At 41.7% G+C, this 20720-nt stretch overlaps 1 protein-coding gene across 3 annotated transcripts in view; it reads right to left on the reverse strand.

The window, feature by feature from the left end:
- Positions 1-10704: 10704 nt before the first annotated feature.
- Positions 10705-20720, reverse strand: part of EGFL6 (EGF-like-domain, multiple 6) — a 71721-nt gene continuing 61705 nt past the window's right edge. For 2 of the 3 annotated variants that reach the window (XM_011994844.1, XM_011994846.1), the window contains 3 exons: positions 20269-20373; positions 16900-17165; positions 10705-11295 (listed from right to left, as the gene is read on the reverse strand). In XM_011994844.1, coding sequence (XP_011850234.1) covers positions 11185-11295; positions 16900-17165; positions 20269-20373 — 482 coding nt within the window. In that variant the 3' untranslated portion in view covers positions 10705-11184. The remainder of the gene's footprint in view (positions 11296-16899; positions 17166-20268; positions 20374-20720) is intronic. The other variant, XM_011994845.1, reaches the window with a different exon arrangement.

Raw genomic sequence — 20720 nt, forward strand, 5'->3', positions numbered from 1 at the left:
ACAACAAAAGTCATCCATGGCTGGATTATACCTGAGTCTGTGTAGCTTCAGTCACAACCTACCTAGCGCTGAGAGCTGTATTCACTCTAGGTGTCCCAAGTCATTCGGCACAATGTCAGACAGATGAGGTTCATCTTAAGGTGTAGGGGGAGTAATACTTTTACTTTTTGAAAGGAGTTCTTATTGAAGTATGACACATATATAGAAAAGTCAGTGTACAAATCATAAGTGTACTGCTTAATTTTCACAGTGAACATGCCCATTCAAAAAGCACCATGAAGCAAAATTACCAGCCCCCCAGAAATTCTCCCCTTGTGTTCCCTTCCAGCATCCCGCCCCCACCATGGGTAAAAGCATAAACAGAATCCCAACTTTACCACTATAGATTAATTTTGCCTGATTTTGAAACTTAAGTAAATGGAAGTGTACAGTATGTACTTTCTGACTTCTTTTGATCAATTACATATTTTTGAAATTCATCTGTGTTGCTGTGGGTAGCATTAAGCTTTTCATTCTCATGTCTTCATAGTCCTTTATTGAATGAATACACTACAGTGCATCCATTCTAACAATGGATATTATGGATATTTGGCTTGTTCCACTGGGACTAATACACATAGTGCTACTATTCATTTCTATTTTGGTCATAAATGATGACCAAAAATTTTAACCATAAATTGACAATGCCAAGTCTCTTGTATGATTTGTGTACCTGAAAAAGGCAATTTCAAATGTGTTTTGGGCAACATTGTCATTAAAATAAATATATAGGCCGTCAAATAAATTATTGAGAAGGAAAGGGTAATTAGCTCTTACCTAATGACATTCAGTACTCTTAGTGCTATAGAAAGTGTCCACAGAGTGGGGGAAACCAAATCAAACAGACAAATAAGACAACATAGAAATGTAAAATAATTTATGTGACACTACCAAATTGATTAAAGGTATACACAAGATAATTATTTTGGTCAAAAACATGCATATGTAACCCCTCTATCTTATGCATATGTAACCTTTCTATCTTAAGCCCACTGAGGGGCAGCTGTTTCTGGCCCCAGGCAGACTCACCACCACACCATACTACTGCCTCCCAAGATGTAAGTCTATTTATAAATCATTTTACAGATTTTTTTCATGTGCGTATTAATACTAGAATTTTTTATGAAGCTTAGATATGACATTTAAAAATGCCAGATTTCTGAAAAGGTCAACCTAGAACCCCATCCTCCACATACAAAAAGGCCCCTTATTTGTATGTACAAAAATCCCAAAGTTCATATTACCTTACCATTCCTTGACCAGACAGAATGATGTGGCTGCATCTACACAACTCCAGGACAACACTTTGAATAGAGACAGAACACAGCTATTTGGTATCTGTAGTAACAGTCTGATGGAATTAAAGAGAAAAAAGGTTGAGTTCATTTACGTTGGTTTTTTAGATGTTGACCCAGTCTAAGCCTTTTTGACATTTTTAGAGGGCCTCAGACTTGTCAAAGGAGTTTTTTTTAATCCCAATTAAAATCAATATACTGAGATAAATTCACCAACATTCAATAAAAGCCAGTTTTAAAAATAGAAACATGTCTAGCCACTACCTCTACCACCTATTCCTTCTTGGGGAGAAACTATCGGTGCTTTGGACTGTCAGGCTGATAGCTTTCCACCTTCCATGAGAATTGCATTTACCCGAAATTATGCTAAATAGTCATTATCCAATTTATCCTCTCAGGTTTCCAAAACACGTTAATTGTTCTAAGAGACAAGCCCATTTGACTCAAAAAACAAATAACCACTTTTAGAGGAGATTATCAAATTATAACATGTTCCAAAACTGTGATACTTCTCCCTCAAAACTTGGAATGATTTCACTCTATGTTTGTTTCTTTTGCAGAAATTAAATCATCTAACTGATATCTTATGGTCTGATTGGAACAGGATTTCAATAGCAGCCCTGGGAAAGTAAGTTCCAGAAAGTATACTTCTCTTCACTCAAGGAAAGGTAGCTGGGCCCGTATAGGGGAGAGTGTTATTTGCAATATTACGGATTTGTGAGAGGTCACCGTTCCTATCAAGTCTTTCTGTTGTCCTCTCATCTAATGAATTCTAGAAAGTGAAGAATCTATGTTGGGAAGTGATTCGCTATAGGTCTGCCCATCTTACACGCATAAGCCCTGGCAGCCTTTGTTCTGAGCTATCTTTTCTTTTCTTTTCTTTCTTTTTTTTTTTTTTTTTTTGTTAGACGGAGTCTCACTCTGTTGCCCAGGCTGGAGGTCAGTGGCGCGATCTCGGCTCACTGCAACCTCTGCCTCCCGGGTTCAAGCAATTCTCTGCCTCCCGGGTTCAAGCAGTTCTCTGCCTCAGCCTCCTGAGTAGCTGGGATTACAGGTACCAACCACCACACCCGGCTAATTTTTTTGTATTTTTAGTACAAACGGGGTTTCACCATCTTGGCCAGGCTGGTCTTGAACTCGTGACCTTGTGATGCACCCGGCTCAGCCTCCCAAAATGCTGGGATTACAGGCGTGAGCCATTGTGACCGGCCTCTTTTCAAGGATGTTTGTATAGTGAACAGTCTCAGGGAATAGGGATAGCATCTTCCTTTTGGAGGGCAGACTTTGTTCCCAACTAAGATGATAAAGGTATTGTCTCCTTCCAGGACAAAGTTTGGGAAGCATTTGCTCTCAGCCCTCTTATTAGATTGGGGTTTTCCCAAACTCAGGGCTCAGCTGTGTCACAAGCTGAATGTGTATGCTGCACTCTGTGGCCCAGGCTGGAGTGCAGTGGCGTGATCTTGGCTCACTGCAACCTCCACCTCCTGGGTTCAAGTGATTCTCCTGCCTCACCCTCCTGAGTAGTTGAGATTACAGGTGTGCGCCATTACACCACACTAATTTTAGTATTTTTAGTAAAGTCGGGGTTTGACCATGTTGGCCAGGCTGGTCTCGAACTCCTGACCTCAAGTTACCTGCCTGCCTCAGCCTCCCAAAGTGCTGTGATTGCAGGCATGAGCCACCACGCCCGGCCGAGCTGTGTTTTTTTACCAATATCTGTGTTTTTTACCAGGACAGGACAACCTGCTACCTTGTAATTCAGATAAAACATCAGCCTTTTCACAGTTCTGACCTATGAAGACATCTCCAGGTAAAAAATATTCCGTAGCCAGCCCACAAGTATTCTCTGCTTTCAAGGAAAAAGGAGAGTACAAAAAAATTCAGGCTCCTGGCCTGGCACGGTGGCTCATGCCTGTAATCCCAGCACTTTGGGAGGTCAAGGCGAGTGGATCACCTGAGGTCAGGAGTTTGAGACCAGCCTGACCAATATGGTGAAACCCCGTCTCTACTAAAAATGCAAAAATTAGCTGGCTATCGTGGCGTGCACCTGTAGTCCCAGCTACTCAGCAGGCTGAGACAGAACTGCTTGAACCTGGGAGGTGGAGGTTGCAGTGAACCGAGATCGCACCACTGCACTCCAGCCTGGGCAACAGAACAAGAGCGAGACTCCATCTCAAAAAAAAAAACAAAAACAAAAACAAAAACAAAAAAAAACAGGCTTTCTCAGGCTAGGCTGGAGGCCAGTGCTGTCTTAGGGAGGCATCAAGTCAGTGCCTGAGCAGTGGGGATACAGGGGTCACCCAAGTCCCAGCTGCCATCTTGCAGAAGAGGTACAGTATACACCCTCCACGCTGGGTGGAAATTCCCTGAGGTCTGTAAGGGAGGGGCGGGACAGATATCCCCAGTCACAAGGAAGCTTTTCCCAGCCCCCAGAGCTGATGGTGAACATCTGAAGGGACCCACAGGTGGGGCAAAGGCCTTACAGGTTGGGTCAGGAAAAGAGGATGTGAGGGAGAGCCAAGACTGGGCTTCAGAACACTGGTGGTGACTCAAGGATAAAAAGACATGATCACAAAAGCAGAAGTATAGGCAGCCAGTGGACCTGCCAAGATGCCCCATCTCACCGTAATCAGCAAGGAGCCGGTGTCTGCCCCCAGTGAGGTTGACTACAATGGTTTGCTAATATGAACTGTGCACAAAGGGTGAGGGAATACTACTCTCACCCCACTGCTAGTGGGCCTGTGAATTGGTGGAACCACTTAGGAGGGGAACCCAGCAGTAATGATTACAATGAAAAAAAACCTGTGCATGTCCCATGGGAGAAATGTGGGCTGGGGTTCAATCAGCACCTTCAGCTTTCCCCTTGAAAATGGGAGAAAGAGAAGCTCTAGAGATGACATCTCCATGACAACAGTGAACATCTCCAGGCATGATGACATTATGTGCCTTGGGGTTTTACCTGGTTTGGGGTAGGCTTCCATGTTGCCATCCTCATTTGGGGAAATCTGAGGCAGAGAGAGGGTAGGTAACCTCCCCAGGGATTCTCACTACTTAGCTCTCAACCACTGTGCTCTGCTGTGTGGCAGGGGAGTGGAGGGAGGCCACTGTCTTGTTGGAGAGTTAAAGCGACCCTCCCATAGATCCTTCATCTTACAGATACTGAGCCTCAGCCCTGTAGCCTGCCCAGAATTGTGCTGCTGTGGTGGCAATGCCAGCTCTGGAACCATCGCTCCTGGCCTGGTCTTGGTTTGGAAGGCCTAGAGAAGGCCAGTGGGAAATCGATTCTCCCAATTGCTAGGGGATCACTAGGAGAACATTTTCCATACATCTGAAGGTTTAGTGCTTCAAGATCCAAATGGTGGCCGGGCATAGTGGCTCATGCCTGTAATCCCAACACTTTGGGAGGTTGAGGCAGGCAGATCACCTGAGGTCAGGAGTTCAAGACCAGCCTGGCCAACATGGTGAAAACCCATCTCTACTAAAAATACAAAAATTAGCTGGGTGTGGTGGCACATACCTGTAGTCCTAGCTACTCGGGAGGCTGAAGCACAAGAATCGCTTGAACCTGGGAGGTGGAGGTTGCAGTGAGCCCAGATTGCGCCACTGCACTCCAGCCTGGGCAACACAGTGAAACTCAGTCTCAAAAAAAAAAAAAAATCCATATGGTTTTGTGATGGTAATCTTTCTTAAAAATATATGGTCTATTTCCTTCTTTGTTTGTTTTTTAATGTTTTACTGTGGAGAATTTGAAACATACAAAAAAATAGACCAATTAGTATTCTGAGACCCCCATCACTCAGTTTCGTCAATTATCAACTCATGGCTTTTCTTGTTTTCTCTAGACCAGAGGTCAACAAACTACAGTATTTGGCCTCAGTCTGGCCAGCTACAGGCTTTAAAATTAACTTTTTAAAGAATGCAGCCACTCCCATTCATTTACATATTGCCTATGGCTGCTTTTGTGCTACAGTGGCAGAGTTGAGTTGTGGTGACAGAGATGTCTGGCCCACAGAGCCTGAAGTATTTACTATATGGCTCATTCCAGAAAAAATGCTTATCATCTTTTCTTCTAGATACCCTCATCGACTCCTTCCTCTCCCCCCATTGTTTTCCAAGCAAATCCCAGACCTCATGTAATTTCATTTAAGTAGTTCAGTGTGTTTCTCTAAAGGGAAGAATTCTTTCTTTAAAAAAAGCATAACCACAGTACCATTATCCCACCTAAAAATATTGCTTAATATTGTCAGATATCCTGCAAGTGCTCAAATTTCTACTTATCTCCTTGTTATCTTAAACAGTGAATATTCAACGACTCTGTGCGGAGCTAGTGCTCAAGTGTTATCTTCTTCGTTGGCTCTTAGAGATAATGGAGGGACATTTGAAGGTTTTTTATATGTGACAAAGTTCTGAGACCAGTCTTAAGGTTATAGCAACATGGCTCAGGGTTCTTTGTTCTAGGAGTGAGTTACCTAACTAAAGGTACAACTCCTCTCCAGGGTCCCCCATTCTGGACAGTTTTGGATCATTTCCTTGGTTAGGGTCAGCCTTCAGTCTGGAGAAGAGTGGAGGCAGTGTTTTGAGGAGGGAGTAGTAGCCCTTCTCCTTGGTCATGTGGCTGGACACAGCCACCCCTTTGTGAATTATTAGAAGAGGATCCTCACAGGCCAAGGACTACCCAGCCGGAGACAGGCAGGCCTTTTCTCCCAGTTTGCTTCATTCCTGCAGAGGGAGTGAGTGACACAGCTATAGAACAGGGAGAAGATCATACCACACAGGTCACATCTGCTGACAGTTGCTTACCTCCTTGCCTTTGGGAACTCCAAACAGTGTCATTCAGTACCCCTCCTTGCTGTGATAAAGGCCCAAATGTGGTCTCAAAATCCTCAAATCAGAGCTTTAGTCAGAATGACATTCAGCCTTAGCAGGCAAAAATGGGGGTTCATGTCATCGTTATTTCAGTAGTTAATATTAACTTATGGGGCTGAAGGATGTGAAAACATGTTGTGGGAAGTCAGGGACCCTGAACGGAGGGTCTGGCTGGAGCCACGGCAGAGGAACATAAATTGTGAAGATTTCATGGACATTTATCACTTCCCTAATAATACTCTTATAATTTCTTACGTCTGTCTTAATCTCTTAATCCTGTTATCTTCATAAGCTGAGGATGTACGTCACCTCAGGACCACTATTGTACAAATTGATTGTAAAACATGTGTGTTTGAATAATATGAAATCAGTGCACCTTGAAACAGAACAGAATAACAGTGATTTTAGGGAACAAGGGAAGACAACCATAAGGTTTGACTGCCTGTGGGGTCAGGCAGAATACAGCCATATTTTTCTTCTTACAGAGAGCCTATAAATGGACGTGCAAGTAGGGAAGATATCGCTGAATTCTTTTCTTAGCAAGGAATATTAATAATTAAGACCTTGGAAAAGGAATGCATTCCTGGGGGGAGGTCTATAAACGGCTACTCTGGGAGTGTCTATCTTATGTGGTTGAGATATGGACTGAAATACACCCTGGTCTCCTGCAGTACCCTCAGGATTATTAGGGTGGGGAAAAAATCCTGCACTGGTAAATATGAGGTCAGACCGGTTCTCTGCTCTCAAACCCTGTTTTCTGTTGTTTAAGATGTTTAGCAAGACCATACGTGCACAGCTGAACATAGACCCTCATCAGTAATTCTAATTTTGCCCTTTTCCTTGTGATCTTTGCTTTTGTCCTTGCCCTGTTTCCTCAGAAGCATGTGATCTTTATTCTCCCTTTTGCCCTTTAAAGCATGTGATCTTTGTGACCTACTCCCTATTCATACACTCCCTCCCCTTTTGAAATCCTTAATAAAAACTTGCTGGTTTTGCAGCTCAGGTGGGCATCATGGTCCTACCAATATGTGATGTCACTCCCAGAGGCCAAGCTGTAAAATTCCTCTCTTTGTACTCTTTCTCTTTATTTCTCAGACTGGCCGACACTTAGGGAAAATAGAAAGAACCTACATTGAAGTATTGGGGGTGGGTTTCCCCAATAGAGACATCCTGGTGAATGTTACTTAGTGTGTACAAGCAAACAGCCAAGCACTGCTCAGTGGTAAATAATTTGGGCAGAACTATAGGTTCGTGGAAGGTTGAAGATCATGGTTTTGTTGAAGGCTCAGCCTGCACAGTTGTATAACTTTCTCTAACCGTGCTTAGCAGCCTGGAGACACGATGGAGAAAAGAAGGCAGTTGGGTTGATTGGAGGCTCTTCCTGGTGGAGTGGAAGACACATGACCCTGGGACTTGAGGGACATTGACAAGAGTGTCTTTGAAGAGATGATGGGCCTCAGAGTCTAGGCTATGTTTTATTAGAGAGGAAAGTCAAGCCAAGAGGAGGTCAAGAGATAGGAAGAAAATGGAGACATCAAGGAAATGGAGGTCTCAAAAAGGCCAAAGAGTAAGTGTAGGGTGAGTAGGATGAGGAGGAAACCAGAGAGACCAGAGAGTAGGATGTTGGAGTTCAAGAGTTCGGAGGCAATGATCAAGTCCAAGGGGTGGCCGTGGTGCAGTGACTGAGGAGGAGGTGATGGTAACTGAGATAGATGAGGTCAAAGGACTGTGAAGCTAGGATGTTGGATGGGTATTTGCATGGATATCGCCATGCTGGTCAGTGACAATGGCTAGGCAGTACAGAAGGCTGTAGAACTACTTAACTGCACCTCCAAGGAACAGTGGCTTTCACAATACAGAAATAAGAGGTGGTGAATAAGAGTGGAGTAAGGAGAATGCCACCCTCAACTTTAGACCCTGCCATGTGTGGATTGTGGGAAGATGAGTGGTTTTCATTTGATAAGGCTGAAGGGGGAGAGGTGTCCCTGGGAGAGAGCCCAGTTTCAGCTAAGCTTGAGAAATGCAGGAAAAGACCTTTAAGCATGAATTAAGATGGAGGGGGATTTGTTTACCAGACAATGGAGTATGTGTGATGGGGGAAGAAATAGTGGGGAGAAGTGCCAAGTAGAGTGAGCCCATAACAGAGTGGGGATGAGAGAGGGGGAAATGATGGGTGAGAAGAGGGGGAGTTTGCATGTTGGGTGGTAGCCAGGGACAACAGATACGGAAGTCATGGCTGAACTAGCTGACCTTAAGTTCTGCAAAGGAATCTAAGTATGATTTAGTGCTGGTGCAGGCTAGAGCTGCCTCACACCATAAGCTATTGACTGGAATTCAAAACAATATGTTGGTATTTAAGGATCTAAGAAGTTAGTCCATAAGACTCTCCCAGGAGAGTGATCACTTGGGTCTGCATTGTGCTGTTTGAAATCCTAGATAGGCCAAGAGAGGGCTTTTCTCTTACTTAAGAAAATGTCCAGCAGTGACCAGTCTGGGACAGGGGTAGAGACTCCACAAAATCATCAGGGACCCAGGCTTCCTTCAGTTATGTACTTCACAAGGTGAGGGCCTTGCCCTCTTGATCACAAAGTGGTTCATGGAGCTCATGCCTTTACAGCCACATTGCAAGCAGGAAGGAGGAGGGGAAATGCCAAAAGAGGGGTCTGTCAGCAGTAAGCCCCCTTTAATGATCCTTCCTGAAAGCCCCAAGAATTACTTCAGCTTCCATCTTAGGGGCCTCCCCATCTGTAAGAGAGGCTGGGAAATGCAGTCTATTAGTTGATCACATTGCCTACCTCCCCCTGCTAAAAATCTATTTATATGTGGTCATATTGGTAGGGAAAAAGATGAGAATGGATATTGTGTAGGCAACCATGAGTCTCTGCTGCAGACTTTAGAGAAACATGAAACTTAACTGAGCTTCGTGCACTGATTTTCTATCCATATGTAGCAGAGTTCCCAGGTCTCCTTATTTCATTTCTGGTTTAACATTTCTTCCCTTAACCTAAATCACTGGGGCACTGTCTTTCATTGTAAGTTCTCCCCTCCATTGTCCTTTCTTTTTTTTCCTTTTTGAGACAGGGTATCACACTGTGGCCCAGGCTGGAGTGCACTGGTGTGATCACAGCTCACTGCAGCCTCAGCCTCCCAGGCTCAGGTGATCCTCCCACTTTAGCCTCCTGAGTAGCTAGGACTACAGATGCACACCACCATGCCCTGCTAATATGTTTAGTTTTGGTAGAGATGGGGTTTTGCCCTGTTGCCCAGGCTGGTCTCGAACGCCTGTGCTCAAGAGATCCACCTACCTCCTCCTCCCAAAGGGAGTTGCTGGGATTACAGGCGTGAGCCACCATACCCGGCCCCATTGTCCTTTCTTCTAAGCCACATTATGCTCTCAAATGTCCTTGGTCATGGAAGAGACAGGAGGTCTTCTTCAAGTTCTACCACAATATCAGAAATCACCTATATCAGTTAACTTTTGCTGTGTAGCAAACTATCCCAGAATTTAGTGGCTTAAAATAACTATTTTTATTCTCTCTTAGGATTCTGTGGGCTGATTTGCCTTAGCTGGGCAGTTTTTCATCTGGTCTCACCAGAAACATAATTTTTGTGGTTTCTGTAACTAGCAGTTATCCTAACAGATACAGTTATAGTCCTATATAGATTTTGTATGCCCCAATTCTCTCACACTAGGGAAAAACAATGTGGTCCCCACCCCATCTTAAAAGGTTGTGTGTGTTGGTTGTATTAAAGAGAACATCGTTGAAGAAGAATTACTTAGGGTTTAAGTATTCAAAAACCTTCAAGAGTGGGGTTTTAATTTTATATTAAAATTAAATTTTAAAGATTAGTAAGTGGATCACCTCTCTTTTTTTCCTTCCGTGGGTCAGTGCCTTAATTGCTTTAGGTAAAAGAGAGCAAATATCTGGAGAACCTTCTGTCTGGAGGGTGTCTTAGACCTGTTTCTAACCCAGGATCTTAAACAGAATATAAAACTGTCTTCGAGGAATACACTCAGGATTCCTACACAAAGCTCTTTCTGAATTTGGAAGAAAAGAGTAAGAAAAAGAAGTCATCCATGATTCTTTGAGTCCTGCTACCTGCTCATTTAGTTGTAGGTAGTTCTCTGAGGCTTTGAGCTCAACAATATATGCTGGCTGGGAGCGGCGGCTCACTCATGTAATCCCAGCACTTTGGGAGGCTAAGATGGGAGGATCGCTTGAGGCCAGGAGTTCAAGACCAAACTGGGCAACATAGCAAGACTTCATTTCTAAAAAATAAAAAACAAACAAAAACCCCAATATATGTGAATCTGCTTTGTAGTTATAAGGCCTAATAAAACAGTCATATTTTCCCAAAATAGAAAGTACCTTTAAAGAATATGAAGTAATAGTGAAAAGAATAAAAAGTACATTTTTCAGAAAAGCAAATAATCATTTACGTAAGTAAACACAGAATCAAAAACATATTTTCTTACTTAGACAAATTAAACCATGACACAAGATGATAATTTGGATATTATTATTACAAAGAATTTAAATATACAAGCTTGGCTATGAAAGATCCAGCTAAGCCACTTAGGCAAAAGTCTATCTTTGATGTCATAGTTTCCAAGAAGTATCATAAGAGTCAAAGAGTTAAACATTTCTCTGTGCTTTTATTTCTGTTTTCTAGAAATGTTGTAGAGAGAAGCTCATCAACTTACGTATACAAATCAGATATACTGGGGAGGGGAGATAAACTAACAGTTCCATATTTTATAATATAATGTGGAAAGATTCAGAAATGAGTGAGGAGATACAGTGATACTATATTTAAAGCAAATATTGGCATATCTTATACAAGAAAGGCATCTTATAATAATATTTCTGTTGGTACATTATAATTTTTCAGCTAGTAATTCTAAAATGCCAGAGGTCCTATGATTCAATATTAAAAAAACCAGGGAACTGACATACAAAGTCAAATATAAAGACAGTAACATTCAGTCATCCACAGATAAAAGGCTATCTGGACATAAGCCTGAAACAAGCAAGACGCCATCCACTGCGATTTCACCGGTTTTGCCCTTGCCACGTTCTGCTTCAAAAACGATCTAATAATGAAGAGAGAATAAAAAAATTACTTCAAACTGTTCAAAACGATGTTATAATCAAGCTATTTAATAACTATTAACTTGTGTCCCTATTGCATAGAAACCGGCTTCGACATTGAATATACAGTAATAGATTATTTTTTAGATGTCAGGTGTCTGCACTGAGAGAACTACATTTGGTGAAAACAAGGTCATAGCAAAGCCCACATGGATTCTGAAAAACCCTATAAAGCTGGGAGGAAAAGGAAATTTTGGAATTCCCATTTAAAAGAAAAGCAAAACAAAAATTAAAAAATGGTTTTCTTTACAAAAACCAAGTTAGAAGAAACTTAATATTCCCCTTGAACATCTAATAAAAAACTATACAGTCAAGGCCGGGCACTGTGGCTCACGCCTGTAATCCCAGCACTTTGGGAGGCCGAGGTGGGCAGATCACGAGGTCAGGAGATCGAGATCATCCTGGCTAACACACGGAGAAACCCCATCTCTACTAAAAATACAAACAAATTAGCCGGGCGTGGTGGCGGGCACCTGTAGTCCCAGCTACTCAGGAGGCTGAGGCAGGAGAATGGCATGAACCCAGGAGGCAGAGCTTGCAGTGAGCCAAGATCACGCCACTGCACTCCAGCCTGGGCGACAGAGTGAGACTCCGACTCAAAAAAAAAAGCAACAACAAAAAAAACACTATACAGTCAAAAGGGAATTATTTTGATATATTTAGATTTTGGTAGTTTATAAGAGTGTAATTATTTTTCTTAAAATATTGGTTAATGTATTTGGAGATTATCTGGAATGTTGTTTTCATGTGTTGAAAATATTTCATAATACGCTATAATCACTTTTGTCTAATAAATTTATTAATCAAAAGAGAAACAAACTTCTTTATAGTTTAGAAATTTCGATATAGAGAGAACAGAGGATAAATACTAAAAAAAGTCATCTTCAAATTGGACACAAATTACAGGGGACTCATTTACCAAATTAAGGATATACAGTGACTATATTCATTCATTTATCCAAACATGTTTTCAAAAAATATAATTAAAATCAATATTTGCTGAATGAAGGTTTTATTTATTTATATTTATATTTATATTTTTTTGGAGACAGAGTCTTGCTCTGTCACCCAGGCTGGAGTGCAGTGACACAATCTCAGCTCACTGCAACCTCTGCCATCCAGGCTCAAGTGATTCTTGTGCCTCAACCTCTGAGTAGCTGGGATTATGGACATGTGCCACCATACCCGGCTAATTTTTTTAATTTTTAAATTTTTAATTCTTTTAATTTTTAATTTTTTAAAATTTTTAGTAGAGCCAGGGTTTCACCATGTTGGCCAAGCTGGTCTCTAATTCCTCAAGTGACCCACCCACCTAGGCCTCCCAAAGTGCTAGAATTACAGGCATGAGCCACTGTACCTGGCCTGAATGAACGTAAGTTTCTTCAATATTGTAATTAAAAAAAAAAGTTCATGTTAATTTTATAATCAGATAAAACACTAGAAATACTTGTTAAATTCAATAATTATGAAAATAATAATAGCTACAATTTATGGAGCACCTATCCAGTAACATTCACTCTAAAGAGAAGTATGTCTCCCATGCCTCCCATAAAGAGGGGACTAGGCCTAGAGGGTTTCTACAATTCTCAGTATCTGAAATAAGCAGATTTAGAGGACAACAAAATGATCCTGTTTCAAAGATGACTAAAGTTACCCTGGAACAAATATTTTAGAGGGAAAAGAATAATTTGGAACATGTTATTCTTTAAAATAACACACACATATAGCCTATCAAAACGAAATTCAACAATAGCCTACGTATACTGCAGTTACAGATAAATAAAAATATACATTCACGTGCAAAGTAAAATGTGAAGTATAAAAGCACTCATGTTACTGTAGTATGATTATGAATCTTTACTTATTTTCAATAAAGTAATTTCCTTTAGTCATTTCTAAACTTTTTAAGTTCAAACTTATATAAATTCAAACTTGTATAAATTGGCATTTTAAAGAAAGATCCTTTAAGAATCATGCTCACACAATGCCATCATGCAATTATTCACTATCCCCAGCACCATCTCTTTTTTGCTTAATAAAGAATTACAGAATAGTTTTCAGAAATGAAGCAACTTTAGGCTTGCTGTCATCACCGTATCCAGTTTTCTCCGGTTCTCCAAAGAGGAGAAACCTCAGGGAACAAATGGAGATGACAAGGGTCTATGACTGCTCACTACCTGGGCTGCTCTCTTTTGCTCTCAATCTGAGTGCATTTTCTTGAGAACTATTGGAAACAAGTTATTACTAAGCAGCCAGTGATAGCGTAACTGGGTAAAGAAGTTTCTTTTTCCTCTAGTCTCAGGAGGGAACTGCTTTCAGAAAGATGTTCCTTTTGCGCCCAAAGGAACTTTTTTTAAAAGGTAGGGGTGAGCCAAACAGCAGACCCCTCACAGCAGCTGCAATGGGTGGGATAATGAGGGTGGTTATGTCTATATCTTGGCATATGGTGGCTTTTCCAACACTAAGACCCCTGACTGATAACCCCTGGATAACTAGAAATAAATGTCAGGATAATTAATTGACATACTAATTTTGTGTTTTTCACTATATTTTTACCTCCTCTGTTCCCCCCAAAATTAGGCAGGATTTTAATGTTCTTTTTTATCAAGGAGATTTGGGATATAACAATCAAAAGCAGACTTTTCTGGAAGACAGTCCCTTTCCTGATGTTTGTTACCCACAAGCTTAACTTTCTGAGACTGTGGCTGAAGGTAGAAGGTTAAAAGGAGAAGTGGTCAGGGGAGCCATGAGATTCTCCAGGACTAGGATGCTGCACCACTGCATCTCCCTGGCACAGCCGTGGGCAGAAAATGGTTGCCTGATGTTCCCATTGAGGCTAGATTCTCAGCAACAAGGTTCCAACCCCTGTAAAGGTTTCTGTGTCTGGGCCTGGCATGGAAGTTGAAGAGACGAGTGACTTCAAGGGCCACATATGTGCAGAAGATGTGGGTATCCATGGCCCTCATGATGAAGTAAAGATGTGCTGCCCCCTTCTTAATGTCTGGACCACTTTTAGCCTTTCAAAAGCACAGGCTACTCTAGGGAGGGGGCCCCTAACCCAACCCTGAATGAGGAAAGCCAAGATTGAATTTCCCCCCAGCCTAATGGGATGGGGTTTTGGATTCAGAAATAGTTTGATTTCGAGAAAGCAATGTGACTTACCTTGTATACCCAAGTTTATGCAGCAAGAGTCACATCTGTTACAACTGTCCACAGCCAATATGACATTGCTAAACTGGAATATATTCTTTAGTCTGGATTAGTCAGCTTCCTTACCCTTCAATATCCCCCCATCAAGATTTCCCCTAGAACTGAAGAATTCAGGGAACAGATGCCTGGGTCTGAGAATGCCTCTTATGAAAGCACTGCTGTGTTCCAGTGTGATTGCTGGCCAGGCTCTTTGGGGGCATGTCTACAGAAATGTGCATTTAAAAAAAAGTCACTGTTTTGATAGTATACCCTCCCTGTAAGCTACCATGTTATATAAAAAATATTCTCCATCACATGAATTCAGTCAACATGAAAGTAATTATGAATGCTGTGCAGAGGCATGTTTCAATTCTCCAGCAGGGGATATAATCCATATATAGCACGGCTCAGTGCCACAGTCCCCAGACCATGCCGCAAACACAACAAGAAAAACACGTGGATTGGATTTGTATTGCTGTAAATGTATTGCTATAAGAATAAACTCAAAAAATTAATGCATGTATCATTCCTAAACAAGCACTGGCTGCTTTTACCACAGAGGGGAAGAGTGGTTAGGAAATTCATTAACTGGTACCCAACATATACTTTTATTTATAGTCATGTCTTATGATATATTTTAAATAAGATGTTCTGCTTTAATTAAAGTATGACATGTAAATGAAAAGATGTTAAATTTGCATTAGTCATCTTTTATAAGCAAAGTATAAATGGAATCCTAATACATGGATCTACTAATTGTTCTTCCTATTATCACCGCTTCATGTACCTTTTTCTAGCTTTCACCCTTTTTCCTTCCCACCTTGACCAAACTTTTTATTTGTTTGTTTGTTTGTTTGTTGTTGTTGTTTGAGATGGGGTTTCACTCTTGTTGCCAAGGCTGGAGTGCAATGGCGTGATCTCAGCTCACTGCAACCTCCGCCTCCTGGGTTCAAGTGATTCTCCTGACTCGGCCTCCTGAGTAGCTGGGATTACAGGCATGCACCACCACACCTGGCTAATTTTGTATTTTTAGTAGAGACAGGGTTTCTCCATGTTGGTCAGGCTGGTCTTGAACTCCCAACCTCAGGTGATCTGCCTGCCTCGGCCTCCCAAAGTGTTGACCAAACTCTTTATAACGTCCACAGTGGCTGCCTCCAGGCTCTGATCCCTTCCCTTTTCATCTTTCTGAAGTGTGACCGTTGACCCTTCCCCTCCAAAGAAAGAACTCTTGCAAAGGTCACTAGCCACCTCCTGATGGGTCAAACTCAATAGACTCTTTGCCATTTTTATTCTGTTTGTTCTTTCTCAGGGTTTCATCCACTTGACCAACTTTCTCTTAAAACTCTGTTTCCTTTTCCTTTATTAAACCCACTGTGCAATAAAAGATTAACTCAGTAGGTCTGGGTTGTCCAAACCCTACACATTCCAAAGAAAGGTTTGACCCTTGACTGGTTCTTAGGAGATAACCTCTAAGCCCTTGTAATAGCCTCTTTGATTAAGAGTGCCTTTGTTTACCTGAGGTCTTGGACCATGCCAGATAGTTTATGGTAACCATGTGACTTATGGTGGGTGCCTTGAGTCACATGGTATCAACTTGACCACTAGAGAGGCTGGAGACTAGATAACTAAAGTCAGCTACGCAGGTGATCACATGGGCAGACTGACCCCCAACAAAATCCTTGGACACAAAAGTTTGGGTGAGCTTCCCTGGTGGGCAATACTTTGTGAGTGTCATCATGCTTGTTGCTGGGAGAATTAATAGCTGCCCGTATGACTCTACTGGGAGACAAAAACTGCAAGCCCCTGCCTGGTCTCTCCTGGATTCTACCCTATGTGTCTTTTCCCTTTACTGATTTTAATCTATACAAACTGTACTTGTGAATATAACAGCTTTTCTGACTTCTGTGTGAGTCCTTTTAGGGAATCACTGAACCTAAGGGTGGTCCTGGGGACCCTGACAATAGCCACTCTCTCAGTTCAGTTTAAAAAACATTAAAAAAAAATCACCTTCTAGCTGCCATTAATTGTGGTAAGTTCTGGGCATAGAATGAATGAGCATGACATTCTTTTACATACTATGGAATGTATAGCCTGATTTGGAAGGATGTTGGTGAGAGGAGCCTGACAAACAGGTTATTTCCATAGAACGTGATATGCATATGCCAGATAAGTATCCATGAGTTGTGCCAATTAATCACCTTGCCTATTCAGCTCCAGAAAGTATTCTTTAAGTGTAGGGAAAAAGTCTTATCGTTGTATCCCTAATGCCTACATACTTCAGTACATGTTTTGTTTCATCTGTTAAATCATTGCAAAAGAATGCAAATACTGAGTTTAATCATTTTTTTCCCACTTACGCTTTTGGTAGCATCAGTTCCTTGATACAACTGAATTTTCCCTGTCTTCCACTTTTCATCCTCACTCGTGGTCTCCTCCCATGCCAGGGCATTGTTACTGTTTTTCACAAACACTCGAAGTTTTCCGACTTTATCTCCGGCCAGCCGGTAACCAAAGAGCAAACAGAAGTTGCTTTGGGGCTGCAGGTCAGGGAGGAGAAGTTTCAACCGGCCAATGTCTTTCTTGTGACCTGCCGAGGCCGGAACTGCCATATAGTAGCCAATAGCTTTAAGAGAAGGGAAAAAATGCACAATTAGTGAGGCAATTGTAAGGAGTTTGGCTTTAATGTATAAAAAAGCTATAAAAAGTGAACAGTCTCCTATAGGGAAAGCTGAAGTCCTCTTCACTTTGAACATAGGAACAAAAGTTTCATGCTAAAATGGATTTTAGGGATCACACAATTGATATCTTTTGTTATATAGTCAAGCAAACTGATGGATAGAGAAACCGAGGAATTTTTTTGCATTCACAAAGCTTCGTAGTAGCAGATATGAGGTAAGAATCTAATTAAATGATCCTTTAGCACTGCGGGTAATCTGCAGTTGATGGAGAACTTGTGTTCCATAATTTCATTTCCATTTTGGTGACATAAAACTTAGAATGCATTTCCCCACTGAGTCAATGACATGTAAGATGATCAGCTCCTTAAGTGGGTCCAGAGTGTGGCGTTTAATCCAAAACACATCTGCACCTGTACTAGTGGTTTCGTGGAGCTCAACTACCATGTGTAACATATCACTCCAATTTCTGATTTAGGATGACAGGAACACTCTCCTCCAAATCCTGCAAATCTTCTAAGTATCTTTTAACCTGTGGTGTAGTGGACTTTTGCTCATCTCCAATCTTCAGGTTGTGGCTTTGATGAACTTGGGCAAAAACTCCCAAAGAGTAGGGTCTGAAGAAGTTGATAAGAAGGAAAAATTTCTATGAAAGCCAGGAAGAAGACATTGGGGAATGGGTAGTCTTCTGCTACTACAAATCGGAGATACTTGCAGGACCCAGGCTGACATTGCCTTAGTTTTCAATGCATCCAGAAACTGGTCTTCTTCCCCAGCTAGTAGGGTATCCAGATTTAGCAAATAAAAATACAGGATGCCCAGTGGAGTTTGAGTTTCAGATAAACTACATGTCCAAGACATACTAAAATGTATTAATTGTCTGTCTGAAATATAGGCATCCTATACTTTATCTGGCATCTCTTTCAGCTATGCTCTTTCTTCTGTCACCTACTGTGGCAGGTTTCCCTTTCTCTCCCAGATAAGGCCCACTTTGAGCTGTCTTTGTGGTTTTATCCCTCTAACAATGCTAACTAATTCATGTCTCTTTTCTTTTCTTTTTCTTCTTTCTTTTCTTTTTTTTTTTTTTTTTTTTTGAGGTAGGGTCTCACTCTGTCACCCAGGCTAGAGTGCAGGGGTGCCATTATAGCTCATTATAGCCTCAAATGCCTGGGCCCAAGTGATCCTTCCACCTCAGCCTCCTGAGTAGCTGGGATCACAGGTGTATGCCGCCACACCTGGCTAATTTTTTCTTTTTCATTTTTTTGGTTTTTATTTTTTTATTATTTATTTATTTATTTGGAGATGGAGTCTTGCTCTGTTGCCCAGGCTGGAGTGCAATGGTGCAATCTCAGCTCACTGCAACCTCTGTCTCCCGGGTTCAAGCGATTCTCCTGCCTCAGCCTCCTGAGTAGCTGGGATTACAGGCACTCAGCACCACGCCTGGCTAATTTTTGTATTTTTAGTAGAGACAGGGTTTCACCATGTTAGCCAGGCTGGTCTTGAACTCCTGACCTCAGGTAATCCACCTGCCTTGGCCTCCCAAAGTGCTCCCAAAGTGCTGGGATTACATACATGAGCCACCGCGCCCAGCCTATTTTTTCAATTTTTTGTAACGACGGTATCCCTCTATGTTGCCCAGGCTGGTCTCAAACTCCTGGGCTCAAGTAATCCTCCTGCCTTGGCCATGTTATTTTTTCATATTTAGCTGTACAGAGGGAATGAAGAACTCACCTAGAGATCCAATGGAGGTGCAGGAGGAGCAGGGGTATGATTTGAATGATGCAGAAGCTGAAAACTCTAGAGTTATTTGTGAATTGAGTGTTTGTAAATAGGGAACTTCCCATGGACAGAAGACTCAACGTAAGACTTAACATAACCCTATATCAGCTGTGGAGGTCCCGGAATAACCTATGGGCTCCCAATACGATATAGCTCTGGTAGACATAAATTTAGAGATGCCATCATGGAAGAAAAGAGAAACTCAGGTTAGTTATCAACAAGATAGCTTTTCCAGTGATATGGGGTTTTCAGCCTGGTTGAATTTGCCCTTTGCTTACACTGAATCTTTAGTAAAAGTCCCATTCACACAACTGCTGTGTGAGATGTATCCCCTCTCCCCTAACCCCAAGTTCAAAAAGGAATTCTTGTTGGGATATCTAGGTTTTCTGATTGCATGTGAGGGCATGAAAGGAAAGCTGTTGGGGAGGAATTAGTCTAGAGGAAGGATCTAAAAGAAGGATCTTTTAACTGAGGGCTGAGCCTATACATCCCCAAAGAAATAATTTGATTGATAAGTAACTGGAGTCCCTGAAGGTGTAACAGTTTTCTTTAATTATATAGTCAGTCTTCGGGAGACAGAGATTCAATTTGTGCTCTAAATGGGATCTGCAAGGCAAACACTAAGGGGATAGTTAGGGTCCATCAATAGTGTTTAAGTAGGCAATGGGAAGGGTGGAAAATCCACAGCTCACAGATAAGATTGAGAAAAATTCAAGGACAGGTGGCTCAAAAGAAATCCTCAAGCAACAAACAGAAGGGAAAGCTCAGTTCAGGAGTTCAGGTCATTGACTTGATGTTCATTATGGTTTTCATGCTTTGAGGGGCCACTCTACTAAAACACCAATTTTAGGTAGAGGTCATATTTCCTTTCAAGATTTATTTCCCCCATGAAAACAAAACAAAACAAAAACTATGAGATGCCATGGCTGGTAAACTGGGAAGAAGAAACCACTTCTTTCTACCTTTTCCCTAACTCTCCCAAACTTTATACAAATCTCAACATCTCTCTCTCAGCAGAAGGAGAGTGAATATGGAAGAGGTTTGCTCCCATAGCCTTTGTGGAGGCAGGTGTGTGGGAGAGGGATTAAGTAGGAGAATATATGCTGGACCAAGTTAGTCATCTATCAAGGGAGAGCTCGGAAGGTCTAAAAGTTTCCAAAAATGAAAAACAACCCTGCTCTGATGAGTAATGGGAATAACAACCTGTCACTCACGGAGGGCCTTCTATCTCTTCACCATATTGCAGAACATGAAATTGTCAAATATAAATACCATTATCTCGATCAGCAGGATTCCAGTCAAAATCATCTTCTCTATCCTGTTTCCAGTCACAGATCCCATGATCGAAGCTGCAGTCAACCGAGATATTTAAATCTGCTAAAAAGAAAGAATGCATTTCATAACCCCTAAGAGCATTAGGAAGATGTCTAACATTTGAGGCTTTGAAAGGCAATACCTTGTTTTCAGTTGTACAGAGTACAGATCATGACATACCCTGTTTTGAGTTATGTCTGTGGAGCCATTCTGAACAAATTCAGTTGTGATCTTAAAAAAACAAAAAAACTTTGGGAGGCTGAGGTGGGCAGATCACGAGGTTGGGAATTCAAGACCAGCCTGGCCAACATGGTGAAACCTCGTCTCTACTAAAAATACAAAAATTAGCTGGGCATGGTGGCAGGCACCTGCAATCCCAGCTACTCGGGAGGCTGAGGCAGGAGAATTGC

This window comes from Mandrillus leucophaeus, unplaced genomic scaffold (assembly GCF_000951045.1).
Source record: "Mandrillus leucophaeus isolate KB7577 unplaced genomic scaffold, Mleu.le_1.0 Scaffold462, whole genome shotgun sequence".
In the NCBI taxonomy this organism is placed as follows: Eukaryota; Metazoa; Chordata; class Mammalia; order Primates; family Cercopithecidae; genus Mandrillus; species Mandrillus leucophaeus.